General features: G+C 55.3%; 2 protein-coding genes across 2 annotated transcripts; both read right to left on the reverse strand.

Annotated features, from left to right (window-relative positions):
- Positions 1–574: 574 nt before the first annotated feature.
- On the reverse strand, positions 575–2,508 carry LOC124510869 (interferon-inducible GTPase 5-like). Its single transcript, XM_047077550.1, has 2 exons — positions 1,905–2,508; positions 575–1,297 (listed from the first exon to the last, which is right to left on the reverse strand). Exons 1-2 carry the CDS (start codon positions 2,506–2,508, stop codon positions 654–656), a joined length of 1,248 nt encoding a protein of 415 aa, XP_046933506.1. The 3' UTR covers positions 575–653.
- A 2,540-nt stretch (positions 2,509–5,048) lies between these two features.
- IRGC (immunity related GTPase cinema) lies at positions 5,049–6,502 on the reverse strand. The gene has a single exon (XM_047079346.1). It carries the CDS (start codon positions 6,500–6,502, stop codon positions 5,108–5,110), a length of 1,395 nt encoding a protein of 464 aa, XP_046935302.1. The 3' UTR covers positions 5,049–5,107.
- Between the last annotated feature and the right edge of the window lie 15,603 nt (positions 6,503–22,105).

Genomic DNA, 22,105 nt, shown 5'->3' on the forward strand with positions numbered 1-22,105 from the left:
GTGAGTTCGAGCCCCGCGTCAGGCTCTGTGCTGACGGCTCGGAGCCTGGAGCCTGTTTCCGATTCTGTGTCTCTCTCTCTCTGCCCCTCCCCCGTTCATGCTCTGTCTCTCTCTGTCCCAAAAATAAATAAAAAATGTTGAAAAAAAAAAATTTAAAAAAAAAATAAAAAAGAGCGAGGGGCTGAGGACTGGGAGGCATGACACCCAGGTCTTGCTGACCGAGAAGACCTCAGGCAAGAAACTCCCTTAACGATCTTCAAGGCCGTTCAGAGCGGAGACATTCACTTGCCCCCTCTGAAACCCTTGCCCCACTGCCCTGACTACACAAACACCTTCCTAAGTGCCCTCTCAGCTAGGCAACTGAGATCCTCCCCACCTTGTCAGACCTTATCTGTCCCATGTCCCACCCCCTCCCTCTGCTTCCCAGGGGGACTGCTGGTTGATTTGAGCGTCCAGGGCAGGGAAGGTGGGGGCAACGGCCAGAGAGGGCATAAGATCCGGGGCTCAAAAGTACAAGACCGCACACAGTGCAGGAGGGTTGGAGCTTGAGTTTCTTTCCATTCCTCAACACCATCCAGCCTGGGGACAGACGGAACCTGTGTCCTCCCACTCTTACACTGCCACCTCCAGCTGGCCTAAGCTCAGGGCTGGGATTATTGACGGGATTTATCTGGGAGCTCATGGTCAGAGTCGTGGAGGAAGGCCTGGGTCAGCACTCTCTGGGCATCCTTGACCACCTCGTCTAGAGCTGTGCGGAGCATCTGGTAGATGGTGGCGAAGCTGATGCCGCAGGTGGCCAGGGCGCCTAGGATGGGCACGCCGAGGAGCTCCTGGGTGAAAGCAGAGGCGTCCCTGGAGGCCTGGCCCAGTAGTTCCACCACCAGTGCCTCAGTGACCTTGGTCTTCCAGCCCTGTACCGCCTCCAGGATCTTGTGCAGGGGCTGGCCTGTGTGCTCAGCCAGCCTGACGAGGGAGTCCTCGTCGAGGCCGAGGCTGCGGCGGTAGCCCTCCAGGGAGCTGATGAGCACATACAGGTCACATGCCACATCCCGTACGCCTGGCACGGGGCTCGGGTTGACGCCACAGGCCACCGTGGCCACCAGCCAGATACGCTGCCGCAGCGAGGCTGCCTTCTTCTCTAGGATGGGCTTCGAGACGTTGGGCACGGCCAGCAGAAACGCGTGCTGCTTGTGACTCCCCAGTTCCTTCACCATCAGCTCCTCCAGCAGGTGGAAGTCGTACTTGCCCAACTCAAACATGGAGAGCAGGAAGACCTTGGGGTCCTTCAGGCCCTCCGCTGCAGAAGACAAGAGCACCGCTCTGTCCCTGCGCTGGAGCAGGCCGTGGCGTGCTGACCGCCGCGGAGGCACAAGCACTTGCTGTGAGTGCACAGCACGTGGCTCGCGAGAGTTGGCCCTGGAGCCAGGCTGCCTGAGTTCGGACCCCAGCCTTGCTACCCACCACCCGTGTGGCCTTGGGCAAGTTACCAAACCAAACAAGGGGATAACTGTACCTGCCTCATAGGGATGTTGTGAAGGGAGCGCATGAAAACGGTGCCCGGCCTGCGATAAGCCCTTAACAAATGTCAGCTGCCCTCGGCCACAGGTGCCAGCATCCCGTGGGCGCAGAGCTTTTGCACCGCTCTAACTTGGCAAACACACACGCCAGAACGTGCCCTGATTCCTTAATGCAGGTGATTGGTCTCTGTCACCTGTGACCGGGAAGAGCCAACTCTCAGGAAGTGAATGGCAGCTGTAAGCATTATTTCACCGCGGTGCCCGGATCAGTCACGCAGCGCGACATTGGATGACCCCTTCTCCCACTGTGGGCCTCAGCTGGGAGAGGAAGGGGAGGGGGCCGGCAAACCCTCCAGAATCCACCCACCTCCAGAGCCTGAACCTCACCCCTCAGCCGCCGCCCACAGTCTTCCCGGATCTGGCGGAGCACTCTCTCCTCAGAGAAGGTGCTGGGGCGCCGGCTCTGCGAGGCGGCAATGTCCACGTCCACCTTGGAGCGGACGAGGTAGAAGCGTTTGCCCCGCTGCAGGATCTCGCAGGCCAGCTGGGCGTGGTGGGAGGTGAAGCTGTCTGAGGTGATGATGATGAAGAAGTCGTAACGTTCCAGCAGCACCCGCTGGAGGTATCTACCAGTCCGGAAGCGGGACGTGCCTATGCCCGGCAGGTCCCAGATGACGATGTTGGGGTACTTAGGGTGTGGGTATGGCGTGGGGTCCACTGTCATTTCCACCACGCCCGTGCAGGCTGAGTTGGGGTCCTCGTCTCCCAGCCCCCTGATGGCATTGACAAAGGTCGACTTGCCGGAGCCTGTGCCCCCAGTGATGCCAATGTCCAGCCTGGCATTCTCCAGCGAATGAAGTGTGGCCTGCAGCCTGGCGGCCACTGCGGGCAGACCCCCCGCCTCAAAGGCTCCCATCAGAGCACCGGTGTTCCTCCATAGCTCCAGTATCTTGGACTGGCTGAGGCTTGACTGGAAGACTCTGCCCGCCATGGGCTACCTGACGTCCAGGCCTTCAGGATCGATGACCTTTGGCAGGGCAGGGAAGGGAATATTTTCACTCGGGGCCGCCCTCTCTTCTCTACACCCCCCAGCACGCCCAAACTATCTGAGGCCTTGCCAGCAATCGTACTGCGAGTGCAACCATATGTCAGGCCCCGTGCTAAGTGCTTTATTTCAGTTAACACGTATTCATCACTGCCAGGTTCTCCTCCTGGAGCATCTCATAAAATCCTCATAACAGCCGGAAAAGGAGATTCCCTAACTATCCACATTTGGCACCCAGTGGAGAAATCGTTTGCCCAAGGCCTCCGGCTAGTGCATGGAGTGTTGAGAATAGGAATCGGTCCCTCTGATCCTAGAATTTAAATTTTTTTTTCTTCAAGATCATTATTTTGTTAAGATTTTAGTTTCAAGTAATCTCTACACCCAACGTGGGGCTCGAACTCACAACCCTAAGATCAAGAGTCGCACGCTACACCGACCTAGCCAGCCAGGTGCTCCTAGAATTCAAATTCTTAAATTACTTTTTGTGGCATTGACCATGCACCGGGCACTACAATCAACCATATAGGGCAGTAATTAAGCGCTGGAACCCTCATCCTCGCTGGTAGCAGTTAGTGTTCATTTAACGTTTACCCGGGGCCAGCCACTGTCCTAACCACATGCGTAATTTCACTAAGTCCCCATTTTACAGAGAGGGAAACCGAGGCTCAGGGAGGTAAAAGTCACTAGATTGTCCAGCCTGCACCAGAACCAGGACATGGACCGGCTCCCTCTGATCCTTCTGCCATACAGCCTCCCCACCCTATGCTCACACCGCCAGGGAGTCCCGTGTTCAGGATGGTGTGTGAGGGTGCACAGGTACCGGGATGTGGGCTGTGTTTTTGAGAATAGGTTTGGAATGGACCGTCTATCCTTGTATCTGACAGTCTGGGATTTCCCTACCATAACCACTCACACCCTCTTTGGCGCAGAAAAGTCCATGTGAACCCAAAAGTAGTCCCGGCACAGCCAATGGGAAGGCGTCCCAGGAAGAGAAGAATCCTTTGGTTAACCCTCCAGGGGAAAGCCACCCGTCTTAGTCCGGAATGGTTTTCTAGGTTTAAGGTAATTTGAGGCCCCAAATGAGGCTAGAATCATCACCACCAGATCTGGGAATACCCACAGGCAGTATTTGTGAGCACCTAGGGGTGAGGCCACCTCCCCACAGGACAGTTCCCGCTTCGCCACCGGCCTTATACACAGCCTCCGGGGTCTTCTTGTGAATTCCTGGAAACTCGCCTTTCTCCGCACCTAAATCTGACCCCATCCGTGACCCTTGTTCAAGCCCACAGAAAGCCTAGAGGCAGCCCTTGTCCTGTCCAAAGCCCCTAACCAGGTAGCGTGCGAATCTTTTAAACACATGTGACCCTTGACTCGGCATGTGAGGTTAGGCTTGTGCGAGGGTGTCAGATTCACTTTTGCATTCCTACCGAAGAGCCAACAGGGAGTAAGGGAGTGCCCGGGGGTTTGGTTTCACAGGGTCCCCTGGGCAGATACAGATGCCCTCACCCCATCCACGTGTTGCACATGCCCTGTGTCACCCGCAGCCCATGCAGCTCTCAGGAATCCTACCGCCATCGCCCCCTCTCAGTTCCATGGCCTTTCAGGACAACCCCAGCATCCGTGCACCCACACACCCACGCGGAGACAGCAGGTAACCCCAGTCAGCAGGCTGTTCACAACCTCGGACCCACAGTGTCACACCCCCGGAGACTTACCAAGGCCCCTCCCAATCACACACACACACACCAGAAAGCTCATCACCACACACATTCCCACAAGCCTCCGAAACAACTCGTTCTCGGTGGCGGGATTCGCCCTCTGCCCCCCTCCCTGCTTTGGCGGGCAGAGAAAGAGCCCACCAGCCTTACCACCCCAGGCTCCACGCGGAGGCCAGCCTGAGGCCGTGGGACCTCCCCTCCCCCCCCGCCACCGACACCCACCATCACTCACTGGCAGCAGGGCTGGCTGGGGATGCTCTGAGCCCCCCACCCTGTTTAGCTGGGTTGCTAGGCACCATTGTACCCAACCTGGGCACTGATTGGCTGCCCCACCACCCCCCCTCCAGAGGCGGCCTTTGGGACACTGGGCTTCTCTGAAAGGGACAGGAATGGCAACAAAAATAAGTACCACAGCCAGTCCCAGTCCCCACTAAGTCACCCGCACAGGCTGACAGTTGACGCCGGTCTTGGGTCCAGGCCGGGACGTCCTGTTGCCCCACAGATCTCCCTTGGCTACCAGGGGACCAGGGAGAGAGATCCCAGCAAGGGGCCCTTGGCCCGCCATCCGGATCTTGAAGCTCTCCCCACTCAGCTCCATTCCCCCCCTTCCAGGTCAGCGTATCCCTCTTGGCCTCGGGCGCCCAGGCCTCCTCGGGCCCCTCCAAACCGCCCCTCCCCCGCCCTCCCAAGATGGCAAGCTCTGGCCCCCTCCACGCCCGCCCCTCAGCGACCGCAGCGCTCAATTTCACTACAGCGGCTTCGGTTGGTTGGTTGGTTTTTGTCAAGGCTTGGTTTGTGGGTGAGGCGAGGGGACAGGGGCTGCGCGGTCACTTGTCTTCCAACAAGTCGCGCTTCTTCCAGCTGTCGAGGATATACTTGAGGAGCAGGCCGAGCTTCCGGCGGGTGGAGAGCGGGGCCTCCTCGCAGGTTCCCTCCCCGGACACCCGCTTTTCCACGCCGTTGTCACCCGCCGCCTCTAGGCTGACCGAAGGCCGGGGCTCGTCCTCCTCCAGGGCCTTGATGCGGACCCGCTGGGCGTCCTCGGCCATCTCATTGAGGCAGCCCTGGAGCATGGTGTAGACGGCGCCGAAGCTGATGCCCCCGGCCACCAGCGTCCCGAACACGGGGATGCCCCTCTCGAAGGCACGGGCCACCCGCATGGCGCCGTCGGATGACTGCGAGTAGAGCCGCAGGACAGTTTCCGGCGAGACCTCGTTGGCCAGCGGGGACCGGATGACGGAGCGGAGGTCGCCCGCCTGCTTGCCCACCTGCTCGGCCAGCTTGGCCAGAGAGTCGTCATCCAGGCCGAAGCTGCGGTGGTAGCCGCGCAGCGAGCGGAGAAGCAGAGCGTCGTCGTAGGCGGCCGCCAGCCCCGGCACGGGCAGGGCCTGGATGACGCCCGACACCAGGGCCGTCTTGAGCACCTGCTCCTGGAGCATGTCTTTCTTCTTCTGCAGCGCCTCCAGCGAGATGTCCGGCAGCGACAGCAGGCCGGCGTGGCGCCGGTGGGCCGGCAAGTCGTGCTCCCAGGTGGACACGAGCAGCGGGAAGTCGTAGCGGGCCGGCGAGAGGTTGGACACGAGGAAAATGCGGGGGTCGGCGACGCCGGCCGCCCGCAGCCGCTCGGCACAGTGGTCGCGGATCTCCTGCAGGACGGTCGCCTCGCTGAAGCCCGAGGGCCGCTGGGTGCGCGTGGCCGCCAGGTCCTCGTCCACCTTGGTGCGCACGAAGTAGAACTTCTTGCCCTGGCGCAGGATCTCGGAGGCCAGGCGGGTCTCCACGGCCCCGCAGCGGCGGGCGGACACCAGCAGGAAGAAGTCATAGCGGCAGAAGTCCACCTGCTTCAGGTACCTGTCAGCCGGGCAGCCCGGAGAGCCGGCCCCCGGCAGGTCCCACAGGGTCACGTCGGGCAGCTGTGGGTGCGGGTAGGGCGAAGGCTGCACGGTGGTCTCCACGACGCCGGTGAGGGCCGCGCCGGGGTCCTCGGCCCCCAGGCCACGGAGGGCGTTGATGAGGGACGACTTGCCGGCGCCCGACTCGCCCGTGACGCCCACCTCCAGGCGAGTGCTATCGGAGGAGGCCAGCAGCTCCCGGAGGCGAGAGGCCGCCTGGGGGATGTCGCCCGACTCGAAGGCGGTGCGCAGGGCCTCCAGCTCTTCCTTGGCCATGAGGATGGTGGTCTCCTCCTCCCCGGGCACCGCGGGCAACCTCGAAGTCGCCATGGTGACCAGCGGCTCAGAGGGCGCGGGGATGGGGGGAGAGTCACGGGGCGCGTGGTCCTCGGTGTCTGCGGGGGTACAAGGGAGCACTTGGCTTCTCCTGGGCCTTGGCACAGGGCAGGGAGAGAGAGAGAGAGAGAGACACGAAGGTATAAGGGAAGTCCCTCTGGCACCTCACAGCCCTCCCCTTCTCAAAAACCTGGGGTACGTTTTTGACACGAGGCAGGGCGGTCTGGAGTCTCACGGGCCCAGGCTCACATCCCATCCCTGCCACTAACTTGCTGTGTGACCTGGGGCAGGATAAGGTGGCTCTCCGAGCCTGCTTCTCCGTGTAAAGGGCACAGTGACTGACCTACCTCCTGAGGTGCTCAGGACCCTTCAAGGATAACCTAAGACCAGCAACGGTGTGACAGCAGCTCGGGACCCACGCGGCCACATGGGGCCCCAGGCTTAGAAGGCCCGGCTCTTGGCTTAATACTCTGCTGACACTGACCGAGATTAATGATATTTGAACCAGGAGCCCTGTGTTTTCATTTTGCACGGGGCCCCGCAAATTTTGCGGGGCTCAAACCCAGCACCCGGGCCCGGGCAGGGAGCGCTCTTGGGAGCAGCTGGAAGGGGTGTTGAAGGGGATCCAGACCCTGGATCCAGACCCGGAGTCAAATCCTGGCTCCCCACATACGTGCTGAGTGACGTGGGGCAGGTGACTTGAAACTGCCTGCCTGACTCCCCTCATCCGTAAGAGGAGGCTGGTTAACTATGATAATAGCAAACCACCCCTTGGGTTGTTGAGAATTAAGCGAGTTGATACATATAAAGCCCTTGAAATACTGTCTGGCACAGAGCAGACAGTCTGTTATCAGCAGCAACTCCATGATTATCACGATTAATATTCCTAGCTGTGTGACGTTGAGCGATACCCTGCCCTCTCTGAGCCTCAGGGGCAGCAACCGCACCATGGAAGATAACCTTGCCACCTCATGGGGCTGCTGTGACGATCGATCGATCGTGAGCCCGTGTATCTAGCCCTGGGCCAGCGTTCTTGGGTTCAGCTGGTGGGAGAAGCCTGCTGTAGGTGAACGCCCAGACGCTGGGAGTCCTTCTCCTCAAACACCCCGCCCCGCCCTGGTTGCTAAGCTAAGTTCACGCTAGGGATCGCCGTCCCCAGCAGACAGAGAGGGACCGAGGCTCGGACTACACAAGTGATGTCCCCAGCCAGGACTCAAACCCAGGTCCCTGGGCTCCCTCATGCCTCCGAAGGGCCCCCTCTGTCTTCAGCCACACATCTTTGCCTCCCTGCCTGTCTTCTGGGCTGTCCCTGTCCACCCCCCACATTGTTCCCACCAGGTCCTACCCACCCCCCTGCCACCCGGTGTAGGCATTTCCCCCACGCTATGCCCGCTGCCCCTGCACCCTGTCCCCCTAAGTAAGGGACAGGAGAGCAAATGCTGGGGCAGGTCCCAGTGGCCAGGACCAGAGAGGAGGGTGGCCCCTGGGGTGGGACTAGGGCTGACAGAGCTGGTGTTGGTCCTGGAAACCCCTTCCTCCCTTCCCCCACAGAGTCCAGCCAGAGAGCCCTGCCCTCAGGGGACTCACCTGCCCTGCAGGCTCTCCCTGTCCCCTCACACTCTCCCCGCTGGTGGGGTCTCCTCCCCTGTTAGCCCAAGGTCAGACCTGTCGCTAGGACCCATTATAATAGCAAGCAGCAGCTCATTGGCCAGCCAACCCTAGTGCAATAATGCGGCGACAGTGATGTCAGAGGGCGGGGTCCCCATCCCCTGGCTGCTGCTGGGGCCCCCTTCTCGGTCACACTGGGCCCTCAGTCCCCCACAAGGGACCCAGAGAGCTCTCTCTAACACCAACAGGTTCACAGCCCATCCGCTGTCTCCATCACCCTCAGCACAAGGTCCCAGCTCCGCAGCCTGAGCCCGTTCAGCGCCCGCCCTCTGTTTCTTCTCCTTCCAGGGGGCTGTTTCCCAAACGTGTCATTCATCATTCGTGTGCCCTTCTCGGTACCATCTAGTCACCTGCCACCCTGAGATGTGTCGCACACGCTCTGAGGGTGCTGGTTTAGCTTCGCCGGCGCTGGCTGCGGGGAGAGGCCAGGTCTGAAACCACCCACACGGTCACGGCATGCCTCTGCCTGGCCCTGGCCGGGTCTGGCGCCCACGAGCTGCGGTGCAGTGCCACACCCCCATTCGGTATCTGGTATTCAGGCCCCTGGGCTCGGCCCCTACCTCCCCAGAGCTTCACTGTCCTCTCCTGTGCCCAGCACAGCCCATCCTTCAAATCCCAGCTCAGTGCCAACTCCGTGTGAGGCCGTGGTCCTCTCTGCCCTCTCCCTCCCCTGCTTCCTCACGACCACCCACCACCCAAGATGGCAGCAGTGTGACAAACCAGGAGGCCAAAGTGGGGAGTGATGTGAATGAGAAGAGAGGCTGAGGCAAAGGCCCCCGAGACGGGGAGAGTCGGGGTGTGGAAGGAGACCCCCCAGGAAAAAATCGGAGGGAAAGTCCGGCAAGAAGACAGAAGGGAGGAGACACCACGTCAGAGAGAACCAAGGAAACACAGGTTACAGACAGGAGGAAACACACAGACACAGGGAAAGGGCTGAAGGTCTAGAGACCAAGATGCCCTGAACCCCAGCCACCGGGGGACACCCCGCTCCCCCAAACTCCAGCCTCCATCTCCGCAGCATCCAAGCGTGTGCACGCGCGCGCACACACACACACACACACACCCAGCTCTCAAGTCCTTGTAGGACCATGTCCACCCCATCCACCCCCCAAGCCTCTTCTCCGCCCAGGCCTAGTTCCACGGGCCCTCCCCTCCCCCATTTCCTGGGGTGTCCCCAGAGGCCCCTCCTACCCAAGGATGGATCTGAAGGTCGGTTCTGGAAAGGAACCTGGGGAAACAACTTCAGGAGGAGACGGATGTCCGGTAAGGGACTAGACCAGCTCAAGGCCACACCAAGAGTCAAGGAAAGAATGGTCTGGAGCACCTGGGGGGCTCAGTCAGTTAAGCTTCCAACTTTAGCTCAGGTCATGATCTCACGGTTCATGAGTTCGAGCCCCGCATTGGGCTCTCTGCTGACAGCTTAGCGCCTGGAGCCTGCTTCGGATTCTGTGTCTCCTCTCTCTCTGCTCCTCACCCGCTCACTCTCTCTCTCTCAAGAATAAATAAACATTGGGGTGCCTGGGTGGCTCAGATGGTTAAATGCCCGACTTCGGCTCAGGTCATGATACCACAGTTTGTGGGTTCAAGCCCCACGTTGGGCTCTGTGCTGACAGCTCAGAGCCTGGAGCCTGCTTCGGATTCTGTGTCTCCCTCTCTCTCTGCCCCTCCCCCACCCATCCTCTGTCTCTCTCTCTCTCTCTCTCTCTCAAAAATAAGTAAACATTTAAAAAATTATTTAGAAAAAAGGAAAGAATGGTTTGCCAACCACACAGTCCAGAATTCTTCAGCCACAGAAAGAAAGAGAAATGCAGACCACCGGCTGATGGACTCACTCACACCCTCAGTGACTGACAGAAGTACCCAGAGACCTGGAGATTAAAAAGTATTTTCAGACAAGGGAGCCTGGGTGGCTCAGTCAGTTAAGCATCTGACTCTTGACCTCGGCTCAGGTCATGATCTCATAGTTCGTGAGTTCGAGCCCTGCGTCCGGCTCTGCGTTGACAGTGCAGATCCTGCTTGGGATTCTCTCTCTCCTTCTCTCTGTCCACTCCCCCCCCCCTCCAGATAAATGAGCAAACTTCAAAAAATATATCTTTTCAGACATTCCCAGACACCAGACACACAGACCCGGACCCCTCCCCTAGAGTCACAGACCTGCACCCCCGGCCTAAAAAGGAAAGCAGAGACACAGACTCTCAAATTACAGAAAAGCTAAACTCCGGCAAATGCAAGGTTCAGCCGACTCACGTTCAGGCACACACAGACCCGCAGACCGGGAGAGACTCAACTGCACGCAGACCACGCACACAGGTCGCGTCCCCGAAGCCCACCTCACCATCCATGACCCTCATTCATGCGGCCCCTGCTCCTGATCCGGGGAGCCCAGCCAGAAGTGTGGCAGACCCAGGCTCTGCCCTCAGGGGCTCACAGGCCCATGCGGGAGTCACATCCACCCACAGACAGTGAGGACCCAGGCCCAGGATGGGGGACCCTGGAGGGCCGTGGGAACACAAAGGGGATACCTGACCCAGCCTGGGAGTCAGGGAGGGCTTCCTGGAAGAGAGGGCACCTGAGCTGAGAGGTGGGAGCCTGATAGCCTGCTAGGAAGTTGCATCCCAGGCCACAGGACCGGCCCCGTGCAAGGACCCTGAATTGACAGAGGGCTCTCATTCACCCAGGAATTCACGCAGTCTGTTACTTGGTCATTCCGCGACCATTTGCTTAGACCTGACCCTCGGCCAGTCCCGAGACTGGTCCACAGGTGTGAAGGACACTTCACAGGCTGTTGGAGGAGGCCGACGTGATCACACAGAAGGCAGAGGGTTCCCTTAGTGTTTACAAAGTGCCAAGCGCTGTGTGAAACCCGTCGGATGAAGCAGCTCATTTAACTGGGACCAGTATTCTGTTCTTCCCCTCCCCCCCCCCAACGTCCTCTGACAGACATAAACCCCAGGAGCTGAGGTTGGAGGAGAGAGGAAGACAGACACAAACGAGATGAACACATTCATGCATTCGCTCTTTCCACGGGTCCCCTAGATGATCAGACCTAAGGTGCCCCTGGTTGTCACAGGCACCATTTTCTGTCCCACCGACGAGGGGAAAATTTGCTGCCGATACAAGCATCACACGGCATTTCCGTAGGTCTTAAAATTTTTATTCCACGCTTACTCTTTGTAGGCATACTTAGAAAATACAGATTTTTGTACCGTGTGTCCCTCGCGTGCATCGCTCGTGCGTGAGAAACAGAGTGGCTAAGTTGTCCTCCTAACCGCAGAGTCTGACCCCGGGATGGCTGACAGTGACGGTAAGGTGCCATCCGCGACTCTCCCGGGTGTCAACATTGCTAAAACGTGGGGGCGGGGGGAGTACCTCTGAGAATCAGTGAAGGGGGTTCCTGAGTGTCCATTCTGTGCCTGCCAGGCTGGGAACACAGCAATGACAGACACAGTCCTTTCCTACGGGGAGGCATATGCCTACTGTGTGCCAAGGACCCAGTAGGTTCGATGTTCAGAACCCAGCGGTGACCAAAGACAGCTCCGGCCTTGTCCCCATGGAACTCAGAATCCATGAGGGACACAGACCCCTCTCCTGACGGTGACGACCCGCAGGGGGTAGAGTAGGGACGGAGTTGCCCAGACAAGTGTGAGAGCCAAGGGGGTGACTGACCCAGCTCGAGGTGGGGAGGTGTCAGGGAAGGCTTTCTGGGGAAAGTTCACTCCCTATACACACACACTTCCTGAACACCTGAAGCACTTCCCGAGGGATGTCTACACATGTGGCCTTCACCTTCTCTCCATTCGCCACGAACCCGAGGAAACCTGAAGTTAGTCCCTAGAGATTCATTCATTCATTCAAATACACACTGGCTAGATACAGCGGCAGGAACTGACACACAGATGGCCCTTGCCCTCATGGAGCTTATATTTTGTGAGAGATGAAAGATAATAAACGAAAATAAGATCGTGTCAAATAGTATGAAGGAAAAAAAAATAAAAACAAGAAAGCGAGTTGTAAGGTTGGTGGATTGCCTGTCGCGGTGGCCACCAACAATTTCTCCAGTCCCTGGAGGCACATGCCCCTCATCCCACCAAGAGCGGGAGTCTCTGTCCTCTCCCCTTGAACCTGGGCTGGCCTCATGACTTGCCCTGATCAATGGTATGTAGCACAAGGGACATTCTAGAACTTCCAAGCTCAGGCCTTACGAGGGGGCAACTTCTGCTTTCTCCTTCTCAGAGCCCGAGCTACCATGGTGAGGTCCTGCTGGAGAGACCCCCGTGGAGATGAGCCTGAAGCCACCTTAGGACCTCAAGCCCTAACTGACCTTCAGCTGACTGCAGCCACGACAGCGACCCCAGCTACATGGCAGCAGAAGAAACAGCTGAGCTCAGCCAACGCACTAAATATTTTTTAATATTTTGAGAGACAGACGGACGGAGAGCAAGCAGGGGAGGGGCAGAGAGAAGGGGGGAGACGCAGAATCCGAAGCTGAGCTGTCAGCACAGAGCCCGGCGCGGGGCTCGAACTCACAGACCGTGAGATCATGACCGGAGCCGAAGTCGGACGCTTAACCAACTGAGCCACCCAGGCGCCCCGATTAAAGCTTATTTAACATCATCATTTGGCCAAGAGAAACTGTCAAGCATGAAAATTCTCTCAGTTGAAAAGGCGATAGGCCGAGACGCAGGTTTTGAAAATATTGTCGATGGGTTCCTTTCCGTCAAAGCCAGGGGTGCCCGTTTTCCCTTTTGCTTCAGGCACCAACATGGCTCAGCACAGGTGCTGGTCTTTATTTAAAATTTTGGTATCTTGTTCATCGAAATATCATGGATTTTTTGCTATTTTTGGAAAAAAAAGTATTACATTACAATATCATTTATCTCGCTAATTGAGTTTTTTGACACTCCCTTAAATTTTGCACCCAAGGCCAGTGTCTCACTTGTTGGCTGTAGTCCTGGCCCTAGTTCTGACCAAACTGTGTCACTGAGTGCAGAAGGATGCCTGCCTCATCCCTGGCCTCCTCTCATGACCCTCCCCAGAAGGCCTTTGACGCCCCCCCGGGGAATGGGTGTGTACATCCTCACTGTGGTCTATCATGAGATCTGGGCCCTCACAGACCTCATCTCCTAGAACTCTCTCCTTGCTCACTCTGCTCCAGCCACACCAGCCACCATGATTCTCCCTCAGACACATTAGACTCAGTTCTGCCTCAGGACCTTTGCACTCCCATGCCCTCTTCCCCGTGATGTCTCCATGGTTTGTTTCCTTACTTCACTCAGACCTCTGCTCAAATACAATGTCACTTTCTCAGACAGGCCTTACCAGGCCACTCTGTCAAAAATAGCACACTCCCTCCCCCAAATCACTTGGCCATTTAGTGGCCTAAAACATGGCTTTATGGGGCACCTGGGTGACTCAGTCGGTTAAGCGTCCGACTTCGGCTCAGGTCAGGATCTTGCCGTCTGTGAGTTCAAGCCCTGCATCAGGCTCTGGGCTGACAGCTCAGAGCCTGGAGCCTGCTCCGGATTCTGAGTCTCCCTCTCTCTCTCTCTCTTTCCCTCCCCCACTTGCGCTCTGTCTCTCTGTGTCTCTCAAAAATAAATAAATGTTAAAAAAAATTTTTTTAATAAATAAATTTTAATTGACTTACAGTGAAATAAAAAATTATGTTAAATTCTGTCTTGGTAGAAATACGTTAACTAAAAATATCATGAGTTTTAATATACTCCGTTTATATTTTTTCAATATTTTTTTCAACTACTTTAGTGTTCTGGAAAAATAATGACCATTAAAAAAGAACCCAAAGCAAGTATACAGGGACTTTTTCATCAGGCTCCGATATGGCTCAGCACAGCATTGGTCGGAAGCCGAGAGATAGGGCAGGGCTGTTTCTTGAAGGTGGTAGGCAAAGGGGGAGGGCTGGGAAGTCAAGGTCTGGTTGCAGGAGAGAATCAGGTGGTCCTCATGAGGTCAGGCTATAGAAGAAACACTTGAGGCCAGGCTGGCAACACCCATTAATGAATTAAATACATTCATTCCCTCCAGCCCACATCCCTTCTCCTGAAAATCTATCTCCTAGACGTTTGAGGGCTGAAGTGATTTAACTGACTGCTTCCTGGAGTCTGTCGGGGAGAAGGGCTGTCCAGGAGACTTCACCTGGGTAAATGTGACACCAAGAAAGGCAGGGGAAGATGCTCCTTGAATTCCCGCCCCTCCCCTATTCACCGTGTCTTTTCATTTTTAACTTTCTATTCCATTTCATTATATATTTTAGAATTGTCTTTCAATGCATTGAAGGGATAAATCATGCAAACTTTTAAAATGCATCTGACATTTTTTAGGGGCACCTGGGTGGTTCAATCTGTTAAGTGTCCACCTCTTGGTTTCAGCTGAGGTCATGATCTCATGGTTCATGAGTTCCAGCCCCACATCAGGCTCTCTGCTGTCAGCACAGAACCCGCTTCAGATCCTCTGTCCTCCTCTCTCTCTCTGCCTGCCCCCCCCCCCCCGCCACTCTCTTTCTTTTGTGGAGAGGAAGGACAGAGACAGAAAATCCCAAGCGGACTCTACACTGCCTGCCAGAGCAGAGCCTGACCCAGGGCTCGAACCCACAAACCATGAGATCACGCCCTGAGCCAAAACCAAGAGTGAGACTCAACCAACTGAGCTACCCAGGCGCCCCAAATAATAGCCTTTAACTATTATCACTGGGGAGGGGGAGCGCCCTTTGGGTCACACAGCGCGGATGTGTGTTTGGCCCCCAAAGCTCCTTTCTTCCTGCTACCCGGTACGGCCTCCTGTCTAGAGGATGTCTGCTCTAAGGTGCAGATGCAGAGAAACGTGGGGTGGAGGCGGAGGGGGGGAGGCGAGGAAGGAAGATGATGTTTCTGTGAGATTGGAGGCCCAGGGGATGGGGCCAGGATATGACCCACCTCGGCTGAACTGGGAGCCTACAGAGGTGCTCAGGAAATGCTTATCTGATGACCATGACCCTGGAGTCGGTGGGGAGGGGGGGTGGGGTTGGGGGAGGGGTGGTTAGCCAGGCCAAGAGTTTAATTCTATTGTACATTCCCGATTTCCTCTACGGGCACCAATGTGAGTATATTATTCAAGTTTTTTTAATGTGTTACAAATTACTTAGAACATACAAAAACAAATAGAGTATAAGTAGCATCTCAGCGCTCAGTGGACAAAAAGCATCAAAACAGCTACAATCCCCAGCGGCCCCTTCCCTGACCACATGCCTTTCACTCCTCTTTCCTCTCCTGAGACAAGCGCTACCTTGAACACGGTACTTGCTTTTTCCTCTAAAAAAAAAAAATTTTTTTTAATGTTTATTTATTTTTGAGAGAGACAGAGCATGAGTGGTGGAGGGCAGAGAGAGAGAGGGAGACACAGACTCCGAAGCAGGCTCCAGGCTCTGTGCCGACAGCTCAGCCCCCGACGCGGGGCTCGAACTCACAAACCGAACTCACAAACCGTGAGATCATGACCTGAGCCGAAGTTAGACACTTAACCGACTGAGCCACCCCGGCGTCCCAGAACATGATACCTGTAATTTTGCTACAAATGTCCATGCTTTGAATTTTTTCCCTTTTCCTTTTCTCTGTTCTCCCCCTTTCTTCCCCGTAGACTCTCCCCACAGACCTCCCCCTTCCCTGGGATTTCATGGTAAGAGCCTCACGGAGCTCCTTCTGTTATTCCCCAAAGTCAAATATTCCCATATAGACATTCTATACATAAATACATATAAATACATACATATGCACACGTTGATATCAGATATCAGTGTATGTGTAGATACATACACACACGTACATGCGCATTGTGGTATACAAGGGGGTTTTTTGACATGGGAGGGAGGGGTGGCTGGATGGCTCAGTCGGTTAAGCATCTGACTCTTGGTTTCGGCTTAGGTCATGATCTCACAGTTTCGCGAGTTCAAGCCCCAGGCCGGGCTCTGTGCTGACCCTGCAAGCCTGCTTGGGATTCTTTCTCTCTCTCTCTCTCTCTCTCTCTCTGCCCCTCCCGCCCCCTCTCAAAATAAATACACATTTTTTTAAAGGCTATTATTTACTTGTATTGAACTCTGACTTCTGTGCACGTATGGTCGTCACCCAAGGTCACAAAACTAGTAGCCGGCAAAGCCGGTGTTTGAACCCGGACAGACTGGTACCAGAGTCCACACTCTTGACCGCCGTCTCTCTCTTTGCTGTGACTCTCGTCTGCACATAGAAGGAGGCACTTCTGATATGATTTTTCTGTGAGGACTTGAGAAGAATACCACAGCCCCGCAGGGGCGAGGGGGGATCTCCCCTGGAGGCCAAGGACATTCCGGGGTCCTTTGCTAATGGATGGAGGCAGGTCAGGGAAGCTCTCGGCTGCTCTATTCTAGTCCATTCTCTCTCCCAGGAAGGACACGTAATGCAGAGGTTATGCGTGCAGGCTCTGAGGCCCGCTGAAGTATTTCTGGGTGAAATGTGATGTCTGGGATTTGTTTTAGAACTACTCAGCACAAAGCAGAAGGAAGGGAGGAGGGGGGAGGAGGAAGGAAGGGGGGGAGGAAGAGAAGACAGATGGAGGGAAGAGGAGGAAAGGAAGATATGGAGGAGAGGAGGGAGGGAGGGAAGGAAGAAGAGGAAGGGAAAGAAGAGATAATTGGCAGAATGTGGATAATTTTTGACACAGGGGCTGTGGAGACAGGGGGGTAGATACTTGAAGGTTCATTGTACTATTTCCTCTACTTTTGCGTGTGTGTTGACATTTCCTCAGTGTTTAACGGGGGGAAAGTTCATCCTCTAGAGTCAGGCAGATGTGGGTTCAAATCCCACAGCTGCCACTTACTAGCCGTCCTTCCTTTCTCCTGCGAGCCTCAGTTTCCTCTTTTACACAATATGGGTAAATAATAGGACAGCTGTCATGATGATTAACACCCTAGGAGACGACTGCTTCCAGCTTTTGAAAGTTTAGGACATGCCAAGCCTTATGCTTTGCACACCTTATGACAATGGGAGGTCAAACTATTTCTTTTAAGTTTATTTATGCATTTTGATTTTTTGTGTGTTTATTTTTGAGACAGAAAGAGAGAGAGAGAGAGAGAGAGAGAGACAGGGCACGAGTGGGGGAGGGGCAGAGAGAGAGAAAGACATAGAATCTGAAGCAGGCTCCAGGCTCTGAGCTGTTGGCACAGAGACCGATGTGGGGCTTGAACCCACAAACTGTGAGATCATGACCTGAGCCGAAGTGGGAAGCTTAACCAACTGAGTCACCCAGTTGCACCTATTTATTCATTTTGAGAGAGAGAGACAGAGAGAGACAGAGAGAGAGAGAGAGAGAGAGAGAGAGAGAATGAATGGGGGAGAGGAGAGAGAGAGAGAAAGAGAATCCCAAGCGGGCTGGGAGCCCCACGTGGGGCTCAAACCCACGATTCATGAGATCATGACCCAAGCTGAAACCAAGAGTCAGAAGCTTAAGTGACTTAGCCATCCAGGCACCCCAGGAGGTCAACCTACTATCTCCCTATGCCAAATGGGAACATGAAGCTCAGAGACGTTACGAGACTTTTCCAAGGTCGCACCACAGAGAACTTGCAAAGTCACCCTACGAACCCGGGTCTGAGTCGATATCTTAACCACTACCCCCTCTAGGGCGGCGGTTTGGGTTCCCTAGACGTGGGAACTCTGGCCCCACGTGGGGCCTTCAGTTCCCTTTGTGATCTCTATACTAATCAGAATGGGCCAGATGATGCCACAGCAACAAACAGCCCGACCTCTTGGTGGCTTGCGACAGCACCGCGGTTTACTTCCCGTTCTCGCGGCATGTCACCCGCGCGTAGGGCTGATGGATCCTGTCTGGCACCTTGCAGACATCATGGCGGACAGAACAGGCTCTCACTCAAGCTTCCGCCCAGAACCGACTCATGATGCTGCTTCTGCCCTCAACTTCAGAGTCCCTACAAGGACGTCCCCATCCTGCAACACTGGGCCTGGTGACACTTCAGTCCACGGGAATCATGAGTCAGTAGCCACAGATGAGTCCAGCTTCTTGATGCGTGACCTGGAGGTTGGAGACTCAGAGGTCTCTGTCCCTCATCTGCAGAATGACCGTCTATAATGCCTACATCATAGGGTATTAAATAAGATAAATGATATGAAACACCCAACATGGTCTCACTACAAACAGTACTTCCTTTTTCCTCCCAACACTGTTAGCCACTGGATGTTTGTGTCCCCGCCCCTCCACCACCCGAAGTCATATGGTGACGCCCTAGCCCCACAACGTGATGGTATTTGGAAGTGGAGCCTCGGAGATAATTAGTGTCCTTGCAGGAAAGGAGGAAAGACCAGAACGGGCTCCCTGTCTCTGCCATGCGAGGACAAAGTGAGAAAAGGGTCGGTCTGGAAACCAGGAGGAGGGGGCCTCACCGAAGCCCAACCACACTGACCGCCTGCCCTCCAGAATTGTGAGCAGATGTGTGTCGTGTAAGCCGCCGAGTCTGTGGTGTTTGGTTACGGCAGCCTAAGCTAAGCTAAGCAGCATTTTTTAAAAAAATTTTTTTTAATGTTTATTTATTTTGGGGACAGAGAGAGACAGAGCATGAACGGGGGAGGGGCAGAAAGAGAGGGAGACACAGAATCGGAAGCAGGCTCCAGGCTCTGAGCCATCAGCCCAGAGCCCGACGCGGGGCTCAAACTCCCGGACCGCGAGATCGTGACCTGGCTGAAGTCGGACGCTTAACCGACTGCGCCACCCAGGCGCCCCAAGCTAAGCAGCATTTTAACAACTCCCATTCGCCGAACGCTTATCACCTGCTAAGTACTATCTATAGACATTCCCTTTTCCAGGAGCATTGACTACTCCCATTTTACAGATGAGGAAACCGGGGCTGAGACAGCGGAAGGGACCTGCCCAACGTCATTGTTATTTGCCTGTGGCCCCTTAGCGTCCCTCAGTGTCCACCCCTCTCTGCCCTGTAATGCTGAGGCTGGGAGTTTGAAAACTACATCTCCCAGGCTCCTTTGCCACCTGACTTCTGCCACCTGACACCTGCTTCCTGGAAGCACTCCAGGTCAGGGGGTAAAACGGGCCTTCCCCCACCCCTGCTTCTGGCAGCCTCCGTGGATCTGGCTGCGATGCCTCCTGTGTGGCCCCAGCCCTGGCCACACAGCACCCCCCCCCCCATCCGTGGTTCCGGGACAAGCCGCCCGCAGTACGGCAGCAAGGGGACTCCTCACTTGTGCTAAGACCACCTGCTCCCTTTGGCTTCCCCAGCCCTGGACGTGGGAGCTGCTTCCTGCATTTGCTAGTCTCTGGGGCGCTTCCTATGGAAATTGCAATTCTCAAAAAAAAAAAAAAAAAAAAAAAAAAAAAAGACCACGCCAGTATCTATATGCTCTTTCAGAACCTTGTGACTGTCACTTGCCGTGGAACCCTGTGACTGTCACTCGCCATCAAGAGTGGACGCTGTCTCCTCTTCCCTTGAACCTGGACGAATACAGCATAGCAGAAGGGGTGCTTTTCGACCTCCGAGCCCAGGTCATAGTGGGCAGCACGGTGTCTCTCTCTTGGGATGCTCACCCAGGGGCATCTATGGCTAACAAATCACCCCAGATTGATCCACTTAAAATAGTGCCCGTTAAGAATCTCACAGTTCTGGAGGTCAAAAGTAGGGGTGGGCTCAGCTGGGTTCTCTGCTTAGGACCTCGCAAGGCTGAAAGCAAGGTCTTGGCTGGGCTGGGCTCTTGTCTGGGGCTTGGGATCCTCTTTCGGGCTCACTCGGTTCTTGGCAGAATCCAGTCCCTTGCGTTCGTAGGACCGAGGTCCCCATGTTCTTGCTGGCTCTCGGCTGGGGGTCACTCTTGGCCCCTGGGGGCTGCTCCTGGGTCCTTTCCAATAACCCCCTCCAACTTTAAACCAGCAATGCCACATCATCCTTTTCATGCTTCAAATCTGACTTCTGCTACCAGCCAGCGAAAACTCTCTGCTTTTCAAGGGCTTATGTGAGTAGATGAAGCACCACCCCCCCATCACCTCTTTGATGATCTCAAAATCAACTCATCTGCAAATCTAATTACATCTGCAAATCCCTTTTGGCATATCACATATTGTCACACGTGTTGAATCTCATCACCTTCACGGTCCCAGGGATTAGGGTGGAAATTGGTGGGGGCGGGGAGGGGGCTTAGAATTCTACCTCCCACAAGCCAAGACCGCATGTTGTGAGCAAGTCCAAGCCATGCAGTGAAGCCCCCTGGAGGTGTCCAGCTATATATAGCCCCCCAAAGGTCTCAGCCAGCAGCCCGCATCAACCGTCAAAGTTGTGAGTGGATGCGCCTCCAGACGGCCTCAAACCACCCCAGCCAATGCACATCATGCAGTAGACACAGGCCATCCCCAAACTCCTACTCCTGAGTTGTTTTATGCCGGTTGGCGTTGGAGTGATTTGTGCCTGGAATATCTTCCTTTCTTCCCCACTGCTCTCCAGCTCCCCTTCCTTCCCTCTTTTGCTCTCCTGGTCCTTCCAGCATTATGTACTCAACCCCCCTTATTGAACCCCTGTTGAAACACCTAGGTTGCTTTTCTTTTCCTGGCTGACCCCTGTTCATCTATCCCCCGATTCGTCTTTGCTAACGGAACCCTAGTTTGTGCAGAATCTGGGGGCAGCCATGTACCTAATGAGGGGGCTGGGGGCTCTGTCAACCTCAGAGACTGAATCTTGATTAGACAAAGGCAACTGGGATTGCCATCACCTTGACAGGGATTGGCTGGCTCCGTTCTGGACAACGGACACGGGGAAAGTCTGCCAGGGGACGGGGTTTCTGGGAAGACAAGAACGGAGGCCACCTCTTCCAGCTTTGGATATGGTTGCATGAGGGCATGATGCCGCAGCTACAGCCATCATCGTGCGGACACCCACATACTGAGGGCGGCAGGGCAGCAAGATGGGTCTTCAGTGGCTCCTCTGACCTGTGGAATGAATGACCCCTGGGTACCCCTACCTCCATTCTCTCTGTTCAGTTGTGTATTAGGTATTCCTTAGTGCTCCTTCCTCGGGGCCTCCGCCCCTACAGCTCCCTCTGCCTGGGGTGCCCCCATCCACACCCCACACATCCGCATGGCCCTCTGCTCAGATGTCGCCTTCCTGAGACCTCTCAAAAAACAAACAAACAAACAAAACCACACCCCTTCTACAGCCCTCCCAGTTCTCTTCCCTGCACTGTGTTTATTATCTGTCTCTGCCACTGAAACATAAACCCTCCTGAGAGCGGAGAGCTTTCCTTACTATGCACCCTCAGTGTCTAGAACTGGGCTTGATGTGTATCGCCTGTGATCAGTAAATATTTGTCCAATTCATGCCATGCGAATGCTTTGAGTTCTTTTCGTTGGACTTTGTATTACGTTCAGCCAAAAGCAAATGGTTCCTGCCCGCCCCTCCCCCGCATCTTCACCTCACAGCTAAATCCTTTGGGTCCAATGCTTGCTCTAAAATGACACTCACGGGGCACCTGGGGGGGCTCAGTCAGTTAAGCCTCCCACTTCTGCTCAGGTCATGACCTTGCAGTTCACAAGTTCAAGCCCCGAGTTGGACTCTGGGCTGACAGCCCAGAGCCTGGAGCCTGCTTCGGATTCTGTGTCTCCTTCTCTCTCTGCTCCTCCTCTACTCACACTCTCTCTCTCAAAAAGAAAGAAACATTAAAAAAGAAAGAAATGCAGATTCTCAGGTCCTACTCCAGATTACATTTAGATAAGATAAGATGTAAAATAAAAAATAAAATAAAATAAAATAAAATAAAAGCACTCACTCCAGACTTAGCATTTGCTCTCACGCCCACCTTGGCTGCTAGACACGGTCATCTGCAGGTCCCCTCAGGTCCCAGAATCCCCAGAGGAGAGAGAGTAGACCACATCAAGGCCCTGTTTGAGGCTTCGGAA

The sequence above is a fragment of the Lynx rufus genome, unplaced genomic scaffold (genome assembly GCF_022079265.1).
Source record: "Lynx rufus isolate CCGP_SWC_20201006 ecotype Redwood Valley unplaced genomic scaffold, mLynRuf1.p SCAF_16, whole genome shotgun sequence".
In the NCBI taxonomy this organism is placed as follows: Eukaryota; Metazoa; Chordata; class Mammalia; order Carnivora; family Felidae; genus Lynx; species Lynx rufus.

Excerpts from the sequence above, each read along its gene's own strand:
- LOC124510869 (XM_047077550.1), bottom strand. The coding sequence starts at position 2,508 with ATGGCGGGCAGAGTCTTCCAGTCAAGCCTCAGCCAGTCCAAGATACTG. Across the intron at positions 1,298-1,904 it reads CTGTGGGCGGCGGCTGAGGG|CGGAGGGCCTGAAGGACCCC; the intron begins GTGAGGTTCAGG and ends TGTCTTCTGCAG.
- IRGC (XM_047079346.1), bottom strand. The coding sequence starts at position 6,502 with ATGGCGACTTCGAGGTTGCCCGCGGTGCCCGGGGAGGAGGAGACCACC.